Source organism: Apteryx rowi, unplaced genomic scaffold (assembly GCF_003343035.1).
Source record: "Apteryx rowi isolate R43461 unplaced genomic scaffold, aptRow1 scaffold_38, whole genome shotgun sequence".
In the NCBI taxonomy this organism is placed as follows: domain Eukaryota; kingdom Metazoa; phylum Chordata; class Aves; order Apterygiformes; family Apterygidae; genus Apteryx; species Apteryx rowi.
The window spans coordinates 2,527,896-2,542,338 of NW_020450307.1; the positions used below are offsets into that span (position 1 = coordinate 2,527,896).

Genomic DNA, 14,443 nt, shown 5'->3' on the forward strand with positions numbered 1-14,443 from the left:
TGCAATGCATAGGGTTTTATAAGACTTTTCTCTAGAAATACAGGTATGCTAATGGAGAATCATTCATGGAATAGCTGAAGTTTTTTGTCTTCCGTTTTCTCAATAGCAGTTATCTATGTGACTATAAAAAAAGGAGACCACAATAACTGTCCATTAAATATTTGCTTGGCTTTGGGAGCAGCATCTCTGCCTTCTAGCAAGTTGTGTGTGCATTTKTTGGTTTCTAAGGTCATTATCATTAATCAGAAACTTCTTTCCCATTCATGCTATAATTTTATTTTGAGGCACCGCTTTTCTTGCAATTATTGCCAAGACTGTTCTTAATATGACACACCTTATTTTACAGCAACCRTGTAGAGTCCAGTTGTCAAAACCAAACAGAAGTAATTACACATCCTCTGTCATGTCAAATGTAATTTGAGAAAGCGCAGTTCTTCCCTGGAGTAAATCTAATTTAGTTTACTGCATTCCATCTCTGATTGGTTACCTTGGTTTTCTTTACAATTAGAAGAGAAAATATGTTAGTGTTGCGTTCTTAATAGCAAGTTAACCACGAGAGATTTGATTAGTTTCCTGACTTTGGTCTGGTTCATAGGTTGTGACCTGGTCATTTTATTAACTAAACTGAGAAGAGTCTTGTATGAGTTCCTTTGTTTTTCTAACAAAATGTCTGTTCAAATCAAAGTTGATTTTTATGCAGCCAATTCACTTATTTATCATCATAAAGCATCTAGTTTCTATTTTTAGATCATACTTGGAATAAATTACATGTTATGCAAATGAACATGGTGGCTCTTTCTAAGCTTAGGCTGTTTTTTTTTAATTCACGTGTTTTTTTTATGTTCTTACTTTGCAGTACAGAAGTTAATTTCCATTATTTTAAAATCTTGTTTTTTAAAGATTGCGTATATATTGAAAGTCGCCGGCCGAATACCCCATATTTCATCTGCAGCATTCAAGACTTCAAACTGGTAAGGACAATTTTCACATCTCCCYCTTCTCCTTTTCCCCACCCTATTCTCCACTGAGGTGGTAGTATTTCTTAGTCAGTGTCTCCTCCCRTAGCTTCTTCTGAGTAAACCTTTAACTTTTGTAGCGGTAGCTGTTTTGCTGTTAAGACAGTGATCTGTCCTAGTACAGATTGAGTTTGTTGATTAACTGGGCTGTACAGTTCAAATTGCTGTTGTTGTCTTTGTAAGGTTTTGTAATCCACACGAATATTAACTTTGAGTGTTTTAGGGGAAATTGTGGCCCAGTAAGTTAACAGTTTTTCCTCAGAAGCTAAGTTTGGCAGTGCCTTTACCTCTRGTACGGGATAAGCTTTACATGGTGCAGTTGTGAAAATAAAGTACACTGTGACAGCCTAACACTGCTATATCTCAGCTTATTGATGGACTGACAGCTGATGATGCAAAGAGACTAGACCCATGTGACAAATGTCTATGGATGAAAAAAAGAGCATTTGAGAATGCTTTAGCGCTTCTCCTAAAAATAAGAGTTCAGGKATCTGCCTCAGAACAGAGGAGCTGGAATTGTGGTTTGCCTTCTCTTATCCCAATTCTTACACTTAAACGTGTTCCTTCCCAGCCTGCCACGGCTATGCGCAGAACCCCTTGCGTTGTGCGCAGTGCAGAGCAGGAAGCCGCTGCCTCTAGGACCCAAGCGACACCTGTGCTTGTTTGGGACTTGGCAATGCTTTGGGTAGCGTAAGCAGGATATTTGAAAAAAGYAACTCTGTTACTACAGATCTTCCTGCTGTTGTTGTTTTACTGAAAGGTCTGTCACTTATTATTAATATATAGTCTGTTGATGTAGGTCACCCACAGTCTGTTGCTATCAAAATACATCTTTCTTTTCCTAGCTTTCTTGCTCAAATCTTCCTTTTCCCTCCTTAAAATTTTTTGTGAGACTGCAGTGAAGGAGGAGAGCATGCTTCTTTATGATGTCAGTGTTAACTTTCTTCAAGTTACGTTCATGCTAGTGCTCATTCTCTATCTGTGGTATTCATACTTCTGCAGGTAATTTTTCTTAGATGTCTTTAGATTCTCAGAAATCTTGGTAGCTCTCTGCTTCTTGAGCAACTTCTTGTTGTGTCCATACTTGCTGCCTTTTAGTGATTTCTAACTTGAATAATAATGATACACTGTGGGAAAGAATTTTTCTTCATTTTTAATGGAGTTGCTGGATTTTTAGCTAACAAGTTCTAATGGTGCATTAAGCCTCATTTGTACTTTGCACATTAGCAGGTGCTTTTGTATTTGAATAGAATCTCTCATGAAATGCTGAATTACAATGTGATAGTTGCCATTCTGGGCAGAAGCTCCTGCTGAGTTACATTAATTGCTCAGGGTATTAACAGCAATAAAAACTGAAGCTTCTGTTGTAGGTATTAGTCTAGTACAACACATTAAAGCTGTCTGCAAAACTATGTGGGAAGTGTAGTGCAGTGTGTTTTGATACCTTTTTTTTGAGTTTTAGATGGTTTCTTTTTTCTCATGTTTTCCATGCACAAAGGAGATGACAGCAGCGTTGTTGGCAATTTTATGCTTTTTAAAAAAAAAAGAGAGAGAGAATAATATCATTGCTTTCTACTTACTTTTGCCTGCTCTGAGTTCTTTAATTTTCCTGCTATTATTTCTGGTGTCATATGTACRTGGAACTTCTTTTTATTTTAAATAAGAAAGAGATAAAACTTAAAAAAAAAAAAATCCCTGCTGCTGATTATGCTAGGAAATATTAATCTTCAGTGTGTTTGTCCCTGATTTTACCATTAGGGGAATGGGGGAAAGGAAAGAGGTATGGTGGAAAGGACACTTGAATCTCTATTCTCTTAGTGGCAGATACCAACAAGAAAAGAGTCTTGGTTTGCCTTCATCTAAATTTGTCAAGTGAAGCAGGGAAGAAAAGTCAACAGCTTTGAAATGTCACCTACTAATTAAGTACGTTATTATCATGGTTTTCATAAACTAAAAGTTTTTGGCTGTACATATCAGTCTTATTCTGTACTTCCTATTCCTCTAGGTGCAGTTTGGGCATAGGACCTTTTTTATTATTTTAATGCTCAAAACAAGGGCTGTAAGCTTGCATTAAAAAAAAAAAGAGGAGGTGGGAGTTAAAATGTCAAAGTAAATGGTGTCTCTGATGCACCTGTGCTATCTTGAAGGGTAAAATGTACTAAGAGTCRTTCTTGGGAAGAGGCTAGAGTACCATTCCTTTCATTCCTAAAGTAAATTGAGGTTTATTTCTTTTTTCCAGTAAGGTCTTAATCATCACTGGACATTATAAGTTTGTTACTTATAATGAAATGGAGGCAGTATCTACTGTTAGCTAATAGGCTATAACTAGCATGAAGTATTTAGGAAAAAGTGAAGTGCTCTGTTTTAACATACATCAGTGACTTGCAGGAAGAGCTTTGGAAAGCAGTAACTTGAAGTGCGGTGTGTGTATCTGGTGTGTTGTAGGGTGGGTGTTTTTGGTGTTTTTTGTTTTTGCTTCTTGTTACTTTAGATTGGCTTGATAAAAGGTAAGAGCCTTCTCTTGTGTTGTTGATGATTCATCCCAAAAGAATTGCCTACAGGAGTAAATMTTGTTTAAAAATAAAATCCAATCCTACCAATGTCAAATGGACATCCTGATCTCTTGTCAAGACCTGTTCCCTTTTGCAGTACAGGCGGCAGCRCTTTCCTCTGTATTTTCAGGAGATTAGGGAAAAGAAAAGACTCTGTGCTTTGTCTTCACGTTTCAGAAAATGAGTGGCTTTCTGTTGGATGTTCAGGTAGGCTGCTGGACTGATTCACAGGGATGTGTTGGTAGGGCTAGCTGTCTTGAATAATCTGCCATTTGTTTGGATCTGCCAGCGAGGAGGCATTCCAGAAGTTCTCAGGGAAGCAGTTTATTTGGTATCGATAGCTATGGATCTGAGAGCCGGGGAYTGCCCTGCCACCTGCCCTTCCTAGGGGCACTACATCTGCATGTGCGTTCTCATTAAGTGGCTCTCAGTTGAACACCAGGCATTATCTGGCCAAGGAGACTGCTCTTCACGAGGAGGTGGTTGTGATAATGTGAACTTACACGTGGCACGGGGTYGGGTAACCTTTTTTTCCCCTTGCCCATTACATGCAACAAAGCCTGCCCACGGGGATGCTCTGCGAGAGTGTGTGAGGGAGAAACCCAGTACGACTGTTCCTTAAACCCAGTGAAACGGATAAAAGCAAACATTTCCATCTGCGCACAGAGGAGCCTAAAGTGGGCGTTCTGCACCCAGCTCTTGGTCTGTCTGGTTGTGCAAACTGCCTCCTCAGAAGGCAGTAGCAGCAGCTTAGTGGGCTGCGCACAAAAAAGCCTGCAGTGATGGCTAGGAGATAATTTTATCCCAAGAATAGTGCCCTCCTCACCCTCAGTATCTCGATGTCATCGCTATTGTTGTGTCATGTATTTAAGACACTTACAATATGAATGTTTATTACGCAGTGCATCATTCAAAAATCAAAAATAGTAAAGCCATGGGTGTTGAAAATACGGTTTTGTGTATGCAGACTTAACTAGTGAAATGAGATTACCAAGCATTAGTGCTTTGAAGAAAAGAAACAGAACGTAATGCAGAACTGAATAATTTTTCATTTCCCTCCCAAACAATAGAATACTGGTTTGAAAGTGTAGCTAGTCACAGAACAGAACGGTGTGTTTACAAGTATATTGAATATAAAGTACTGATTAGTTTCCTGAAACAAAGGCAGTTCCAAACTGATTTGTAAGTGAAAAGGGGAAAAAAGCCATGTCCAAACTGAAAGAGAAAGCAAAACTATCAACCAAGAAGTCTATATGCTTTTTTCTGCAGTAATAGGCGGAAGTGAAGTGAGAAGTTAACTAAACAAAAACAATGATCAAAGGGCCGTTGCTGACAGCCAAAAGAAACAAATAGCTGCTGGTATTATTAACAAGATATCTCTGACCGTGGCACAAGTTAATGTATACAAAGAAAATAAATTTTGCAAAGCTGCCCTCCAATTCTGTCATCCATACCTTTTTCTAGTATGAATTTCCAGTGTTTGATAAGTGAGTCCAAATTTCCTTCTTAAGGTTTCTCTTTTTCCTCTTAAAAAAAAAAAAAAAAGAGAGAGAGAGAGAGAACCCAACCAGCAAATGGATTTTAGCAGCATGCTTCTGATTTATCATGTTTTGATTTAATTTTGTGTCACATTTAAAATGCTAATGGGCTACACTTTGAATCTGAGCATGAGAGAGAAACTTGCATTGCTTTTAAAACAGAAAAATGGTGCATTTGCCATATAAAAGAAAACATTATTAGTTGTGATGCAGTTGCCCTTTGTGCCTGTATGTTTACTTGATTGAAGCATCTTGATTGTGATGCTTTCTCCTTGAAGCCTGATTTGAATGGAGTATACAGCTTGATTGCCCCAGGGCCTTGTAACAATTTATAGTCTGGATGGAAAGGCAGAAGTGCATAAAAAGACAGTTGTGAAATGCCGCTTGTGCCCTGTAATAGAAAATCTGTGTATGATGACCTTGGCTATAGGGGCCTATGGGATCATTTTACTGTGATCCAAAGGGTTATAAAATGCAAAGTATTGCGTCTTACCTGGACTAAAGAGGAAAAATGAAAATAAATCGTTTTTTCTGAATTATGCAGTGTAAGCTTCCTCTCCCTTACCTTCTTTCTACATATGGTCTTGCATTTTAGCAAACACTTTAAAATTAAGATCTGTTATTCTGTGCACTTTTATAGGAGATAATACTTTTGAATGCAAATATCTGGGTGAGGTTTCTGTAGCCACAAGCGCTTATGTATTTAAAAGCTTCATTCTGTTTGTAGATGAATTGATGTTCTGTTCCTGAACCGCAGCTGAATTAATTTGTGGCTAATTTTTCCTGGCCAGTTATGAGGCAGCTTGACCTTTCCATTTTGGTGTGGAAAAAATGCTGATTAATATAGATTCTGGCTTCCGCAGATTCATCTCCTCCTTTATATCCAAGAAAAGGCTGAAAGATTTTCTTTCTACTCAAAACCTTTGCTAGAGCCACTGTCCCATGACTGCACAATCCTACCTTCAGCACGGATAAGTTTGCTATTAAGACTGAGCAGACTTGCTAATAAAAGAGATAGACGGATAAGACATTTGAAGGAATGTTAGATTATTTAAAATAAAAAATTTAGACTGCAAATGAGATTGGCTGTTACCTCTGATGTGAAGCAGCTTGAAATGCTGCTGCTGCTGTGATTACAGTGGGGCACGTGTGGGGCAGGAGATTAATATTAAAATGTGGGTATGGGGGGTTTTGAAGGAAGGAGCAAGGAATGATGAAGAATCAGAGGTGACAGTTTAAGGATTGCATGGCAGGAGCTGCACAGTGATTAAATTCACTGATGCTGTCATTGAGCTGTAAGGCTGAAGATAACATTCTCTCCCTGTGCTGAAAACAAGAATCAATACAAACTCCTTGACAGGGACTAAATTATTAAATAGAGCCTTTCTTACTATGTTTCATTATCTGGGATTTACCTCAGCTGGTGATTTGTCAGCAGTGCAGGGAGATTTGCTGGGCATTTTGTATTAAAATCATTCCAGATGCATATGAATCCATTTTGATAATTCCTTTCCTTTTTACAGTCTTCTCTATAGATTTGTGATTAACTTCTGTCCAGATGGCACTTCAAATTTTCACATGAATATTAAGATGTGGTACACGGGTAGGCTTAGGTCTTATCACACACACATAAGTGCGCACATGTGTGCATACACATATATATGAAAAAAATTCTTTCTGTAGTAACAGGTTGCTCTTATAAAGTGCTGAATTGATTCGTTTGCCTTCCATGTGTTAAATTATCAAGATATTTGGAATGTCTTTCAGATGAGAATTTGGAATTGGAGAAGAATATGGTTGCTCTGTGGATGTGTAACTAGTGGTTAATGTGGGTGTTGGAGTTTGACTGAACTTAATAGAAAAATATTGCAATATGCTTTTTATTTTGTTGTATGTCATATGAAGACAGGTGCAGAAACCAATTTTCAAGTGGATAAACCAGCATATCTTGCGCTCCCAGAGCGCAGAGGGTTATGTGAACATGTTGTATTCAGACCTGGTTGATGTTGGCAGATATCTGTAATTTCATCAGTGGGATTATTTTGTCAAGTAAAGAGTGTTTAGGATTTCTGTGGGGTTTTTTTGGTTTTCTTTTTCCGAGTAGCTTTAATAGTGTAAGACACTAATGGAACTAAATTAATTTATACAGAGCTAAGATGTCATGTGTCATAATCACACCATCATCTTTTGGAAGGGAAGAGAGCATTCATATTTGGGGGTTTAAAACAGATGGTAGCATTGTTAAGAACGAGGATTAAACAGCTGGGAGTTAGGAGTATATGTACATAATTTTAGGGCTCAACTCCAGTTCTTCCTCCATTCCCCTCCATATGGCCTAGATTTTTACAATTCAAATCCAGACCTTAAAACTTGTGGGTTATATCTGGAGGGGGAAAAAAAAAAAAAAAGGAACCCCCCCCCCACCAGAATCTACACTTTTTTTTTTCCCATGTGATCGCCCTCTTTGTTTTTATTTGCTGAGGATTTTGCACCCCTGGGCATTCGGAAGGCCAGCGATGGGTATTTTCATTGYTGGCTTCTTGCCGCGTGATAAATGAAAGCCCTTCTGGAGGCTCTTGCGGATTCACCCCAACAAAAGATCTGCGAGCTCTTTATCTGGCTGCTGCGAGTCGCTGCTGAAACCCCTCCTGCAAGAGAAGAGCCATTTGCACATCCTGCGCTGCTGCCGGTGGCGAGCTGCCGCTCCTGCGCGYGGCTTGCGTACGCCCCAAAAGGGATGACATGGCGGATGGCGCCTGGAGGCTGCCTCTGATGATCGTTCTCGGCTTTTCTTCGATTGGCAAATTGTTCCTATTYGCTGTAAAGCTGTTCTGAGAGCTAACTTCTGTATAAAACAGAAAAGGGAATTCTGAAAATTACAGGAACTAACATAAGATTGAATGTGAAATCCCATGTTCATTTTGCAAAATTGCTATTGTGTTTTTTTACCTAATTAAAAAAAAAAAAAAGAAAGGAAGCACAATCAAAATAAATTCCATTAAAACACCCAAATGCTGTCTGGCTGAGAGCCAAAGACAAGAACAGATACTGGGCAAAGAGGATAAAATAAAAAGATATTCCTCATGGTGGTAGAATATAATTAGGGTTSCTTTTGTCACACTGTGTTATCAAGAGGCAGATATGTACCTATTAATTTGTATATAAGAACACCTTTAATTGCAGTGACTTGATTATAGAAACAAGAACTACTGAATTTATTTACAGCCTTCTGTGCACTTGTCTTGCCCATATTCTCAGTTGTTAGCCCCTTTCTCATGACAGTGTAGCCTTCAGCACCTTTTCCTTTCTTTTGCACTGTCTTGCTTCTTCCTAGTTACCCAAAGTAAACCTAGCTACTTCCTACACCTGGCATTAATGTAATTGGCTGCCAAATAACTCTGTAGTTGTCATCTTGAAAAAGCGAAGAAAAAAAAGAATGTGTTATTTCTAGATTAAAAAAAAAAAAGAAAGATATTAAATGGTACATTTGCTGCTTTACATGTAGCAAGAGCAATTGGAGTTGGAACAAATATAGCCATATCCTCTAGTGTTGAATAGTGAGGGCATCTGTCATGTTTAATAATGCTTCTGACCTTTAGGATTATTGAAGTTGAAATTTTCTCTCTGGTCATTTGGGGGTACTTGAGCACTTTGTGCTTTCTTGTGTCTGTGCTAGGTCTCCAAAGATGCATTGTTACGCTTCATAAGTCAGTGAAGATAATTCATTAGAGAAATTTGTTTTCCCACTTTCAAAATGGTTTTCTTTAAGGAAAGTAAAATGTCATTGCGATCACTAAATTTCAGTGTGCTTGGTCACCTTTGCTGGGAAAGGGTAATCTCGCTGGCTGGCTTCATCCTGCTCTTCAAGGTAGAGTGATAACTTATCTTGTGGAAAATGCTCAGCATAGCATGTGGGAGGTGTAGGACATAATAAACGTCCCACCACCAGCTACGCAAAGTGAGATCGCTGCAGTTCATGACTGCACTGGGGTGTTATGTTTCAGTTCCGTGTTATCATAGCTGTGAAACTGTCCTGACAGCTGTGGGGTGGGTATGGCTAAGGGCAGCTTCGACGTGCACATACGTCTTGCTAACCTTAGATGTCCTATCTGTATGCTTAAAAATAAAACAGAATAGGAGGAGAATAATGCAGAATACGTGAAGTTGGAGAGTATTGCCGAATATGTGAAGTAGAYGTTTTTGATTTTTCCAGCCGCTTTGGAGAAAGTGTGATTGAATGAGTGGAACATCACTGAGACTGACCAAAGTTTTTGTCCTGAGTGCTTTAGGATTTCAGTTGACTCTAATGGTGAGTGGTGGGAGGTGGTAAGTGCCTGTGGTGTCAGCAGCCTTGGGCAGAGAAATCTCACCTGAATCCATGCAGAGATATATTTGTAATCAGGAATTTATCTTCTTCCTCCCCTACCCCATGTTAAGTTGGCTGGACTCTTTCTGTTTTCCCTACCATTTTCTTAAGACTTCAGGACTTGRGGACACTTAAGGTTATCTGCACACACATGCATTCATCTCCAGTTGTGGGTAAATTCTCTTGCAAACATTACTTGCCTTACCATTAAGGTAAGAGGGGCAAAAATGCTAGTGTGTGTGGAGGGAAAATTGTATGGATGCTCTTTGAATACCTGGGGTGCGATCTGTGTTTGAGTGGCCAGGGAGGCAACTGATCTCCCCTTTTAATACAGCATGCAGACGGATGGAGCCACTGAGGAAAATGCTCCAAGTAAGCTTCACCTCATGATTGTCTAATAGAGTTTCAAGTTTTTTGCAAATGGTGTTTTTTTGTTTTTTTGTTTTTTTCCTATGCAAAAGGCAGACATGAGGTTTGTGTGCTACCTAGGGCTTCTTTAGAGAGCCTGAATGGGACTTAGGGGCTGGCTAGTTGGGTCTCTGCATGAGCCTGAAATCCACAGGTTTGTAGTAAATGAGATAACTGACTTTTTTCTGTACTCAGGACTTGGAGCAACTAAAAAGTAGGGATGTGATGGATGTACATTTTTGACTCTGTAGTCACTGAACACTGATCCATGGAGAATTTGAACTTGTAATTTTGATTAAAGTGATTGATTTTAAATCACCCTGCATGCATTTTGGGTCATTAGAGGGTATTTAAAAGGAAAATAACTCTTTAATTTAATTAATGTGYAAGTGTCCTCCTCTGCTTTTTAGGGAGAGCTGCTCTGTTTCTTTTTTTAAAAAAGTTTATTCCTTTGTGTCTTGTTTCTTTACACATTTCAAGCCTAAAAATATTAAAAAAATGTTTTTCAGCAGCTGAAATTTTAATGGCAAGTTATGATGAGAGAGGACTTGATTCTGAACTCTCGCAGACTGGGGAATGGAGCTCTGGACTGGGACTCTTCACGTGGGTTTTATTCCTGTATTTGATCTCCTGTGAGTTTTTTGAGATGGGTCTTGACCAATATTTGACTTCACTTTTTTTTAATCAAGTGATGAGATATTAACCACAATAATGCCTGCACAGCGTTCTGTGGATAAAGAATGCTCTCTAAAAGGTGGTTGTCTGTTGCCAGGTATCATAAGGTAAAAAATTGGTTGAAATATGAGCTGTATAAAATGATCTATTGACTTGAGCAGTAATGTGATAAAGAATCACAGGAGAGAATACCTGTTCTCCCCCYTTCATAATAATGAAGAGAAGTTGCAAAGAGATTGAGTGAAGGTGAAGTAGAGTTGGGTGTTTTGATTAAAGTGTTGGGAGGAAATATCTTGCAAAGCTGTCTTTCCCATCAAATTTATGCATGAGCTCAGCACTCTTCCATGCTCCCGTTGTGATTTCCAGTGGAGGGAGAGAAGTTTTGATTATGTTTCTGAATTCTTGGGCTTCTGCCCTTGATTCTCAGGTCAGATGGCACTTGAATAACTTGATTCTAAGAGTACAGCAGACCAGTTTTCTATTTGAAGAGTGTGTTCTCTAGTCCTGTCTTTGAGATAGTGGCACCAATGACTTTCTGTTGTTCAAGAGAACAGGAGAAATGCCACCTTCCTGCACATGACCTACTGGCAAATTGCGGGGGGAAGAGGGGGAATAAATGAAGTACRGTTAAGGGCATGCCGATTGCTGACGGGGAGGAGGTGGCCAAAACCAACAACCCTCATGCTGTTGGCATGGTGGCTGCTTTTGGAAAGGTTATCTCCTGTCGCCACAAAGGTGTTGGGTCAGAAGATGAGCCCTTTYTCTATTGAGCTCTCCCTGTTGCCATCATACCCTTCTTTGCTTGCCATCAAACCCAGGTGGCTGTCATCCYGCCGGTATAAGACAGTGTTAGGAACTAATCTGAAATGTGTCAGACTCATATAATGTCAGTCTTCACATGGACATGGTGTAACTCTTTTTTGGAAAGGTGGCATTTTTAACAAGACTTTACTAAACTATATGTCAAACTGCAGCAAATACCAAGTTGCTTTCCTCTCAGGAGCAGTGCTAACTTCACTTGCTGGAAATAAAGTTGATTGCCTCAAGACAAGATTTCTGACAAAACTTAATGGTAAGGCAAGAAAATTATTCTCATGCCCTTCTCAGTATGAGACGCCTCCTATGATTAACCTATTTGACAATTTATAATTGTTTGGACCAGTGATTTCCAGGTATGCTGTACATTTTATGAACAATAAAAGGAGTAATCTTTTCATTGTGAATTTGTGGTGTGTCAGGTACTTACCATATTAAAGCTTCATTGGTTAAAAGGAATAGTGCTTTATAAGCATCCTAGGAAGTTTTTTTTTAACCTTTGTGTCAAAACCTAGTTATAGGTGATAAAATTGGAAGGGATCATCTTCTCTTTCCAAATGCACGCTGATACTCAAATACGTCTTTTTACTAATTTGTTGCTTGCAGGTAAAGTGGGGATAACACAATTGTATAGATGTATCTCTCTTTTGGTTATCAGTATGCTTTTTATGATTTKCATAACCTTCTTTGCCATTGCCCAGATAAGTTTTGTTCTTCAGGTCAATAAACATATTGGGAATATTAGAARGGTGAAGAGAGGTAAAAGAGGCCCCCTAAATTCAACCTGGTGTCATGGAGCTCTTTGGAAGTTCTTGTCATTTTAACACAAAAGATGGCAGTTGTGGTTAATATCTCATAATCTCAGGATGTATATGGGCTCTTTGCTGGCACAAGGGTTGGAATCAGCCTAATGACCRGTGCAGCAGGCTCTGACCCAGGGCATTGTGAAGTAAGATTTGACCAGCTGTAAAAAAAGACTGTTCTATTTACAAATCCCTTTCCTCTTATATCAAACACATCACTAGGGCTGTTGAACTTTTGGGTCTTGGTCTTCCGGATTTCATAGCTAKCTATTTGTACTGTGCTGAACGCTCTCTTTCGCAGTTATGATTTCCATGAAGTGGACTCATTACTAGTCACAGTCAGTGTGAGGGTTTTGGCAGGTCAAATAATGAATTTAATTCCGTATGACACTGAATTTTAAAGGTGTTGTTGCTGGCCATGTCTCATACTGATGAGATGGGGGGAGGTAATGATTCATCCCTTCTGCTGTGGTTTGGTATCAGAGAATTCCAGTTGATGTCTGATTCAGAGACTTTTTTCAAATAGTCTAATAATACCTGACTGCCCTCACGCTTTTATGCTCCATTTCCTTATTTTGGTAGGAAAGCTAATGTGAGTGCTACACACTGAGCTACAGTGAGTGAACATCCTAGGAATCTTTATCCCATGTTTATGGCTTAGAATGCAATATGCACCTTCACAAAATGTTTAAGAGTATACAAGGAAATCCTACAATGCAACTTTGTCTATACAGCAGTGCTTTCATGTTTGCACAAGGTTCTTGGTTAGAGTAAGGCCACCTGGCAGTTTTACCAGGCTATTTACAGGTAACCGTGCAGCAGGAACAGCGATAAAGGTGGCRTTTGTATGTTTGTCATATATACAAAAAGGCAGTAGACAGAACGGTTAAGATGGGATTTAAACATAACCTTGGAGAAAGGGAAGGAGACTGAACATCAATACTAGGATTATCACTTTAGAGAAGAGAATTGCAGCTGTTTGCACCCTACTGGCTGCAAACATGGCTGGAATGTTTCATTTATAGAAAGAATCGCATGATTAAGATAAAAGAATAAACATAATTCACCACTGTGAAATAAAAAAACATAATTTATGCTCTGTATCTACTGTAGTTATGATTAGTGACTGAGGGCTGTTGAACTTCCTCTTTATGGATCACCAAAATGCTGTGACAATTTTCAAGGGAATTACTCTCTTTGAGTTTAAAGAGACAGAAATGGGCCTGCTAACAAGGGCCAGCTTCAGTATGTGCTTTCATATTCTTCATGTTTAAAAAAACCAATTAGGTGCTTTAGCTGCTTTGATATGTCTGAACCTCAGGACCTAGCGAGACAGAAAGAAGGTGCATAATATATAGTATCAGACAACGCGTGCAATGCATATCAAGAAATCTATGCAGAAAGTTAGTCCTCTGGATGCTTTTCAGTGTCTGTCGCTGACAAGATTGAGAAAAATGTTTCCCCCCAAAGAAGCTATTATTTCAAGGTGTTTGTTTTCCGTCCTGATGTGTTGTAGTGTTTTACATATTTGTATTAAAATTGCTCATAAATCCAGGAATTCTTGCTCCCTATATTGCGATCACAGTCGAAGGACGTTGGTATGGCCAGTGTAGGCTGTGATTGAGTGTTTCTCTGTGTGTTTCTCTGTGTAAGTTGTGAGGACATTTTTGATAAGTATATACTGATTTCAGATGCTGTTTGTATGTGCTCTTCTGGGCCCTCAGAACATTCTTCTAGTCTTTTTGAGTTTTGAAGCAGTTTGGGCCTCTAAGCTAAACACTTCACCCTCTGAAGTGCAAAATTCCATGAACTGTGGTAAAATATCATCATAAATCTTTCATCTGAAAACTGCAGCTGTCATGACTCTGCAGTCCTCCAGTGTAACCTGCTACTTGGTGTAATCCTGCCTCCTGCCTCATCTTCGCTTGTGATTAGGCTGGGCATGTCYTTTGGATGTACTCCCTCCTCACACGTTGCCTGGTTTTGATGCTGAAGCGGGTGGCTAATACAGTAGCTTTGGTTGGTGTTTAATGTCTGCATTTTGATGCCTAATGCAGAAAGGTGATTAAACCAAGGGTGCTATTAGCAAAAACATTAGGCCAGGAAAGCAGGAAGCTGAGAGCATGTTTGGAGCATGCCTGCATCTGGAAAACATTAACTGCATAGTAAATATTTAAATTGGGATAATATTAAATTATATTTAAGATTTATGTAATTGTTTATATAGTACACTGTATTATTGTACTCATTTGCAATCACTTGTCCTATA

General features: G+C 39.0%; 1 protein-coding gene across 1 annotated transcript in view; it reads left to right on the forward strand.

Annotated features, from left to right (window-relative positions):
• Window positions 1-14,443, forward strand: part of RERE (arginine-glutamic acid dipeptide repeats) — a 172,303-nt gene that overhangs the window by 17,657 nt on the left and 140,203 nt on the right. The window contains exon 2 of the mRNA XM_026074072.1: window positions 901-971. Within this exon, the coding sequence (XP_025929857.1) occupies window positions 901-971 (71 nt within the window). The remainder of the gene's footprint in view (window positions 1-900; window positions 972-14,443) is intronic.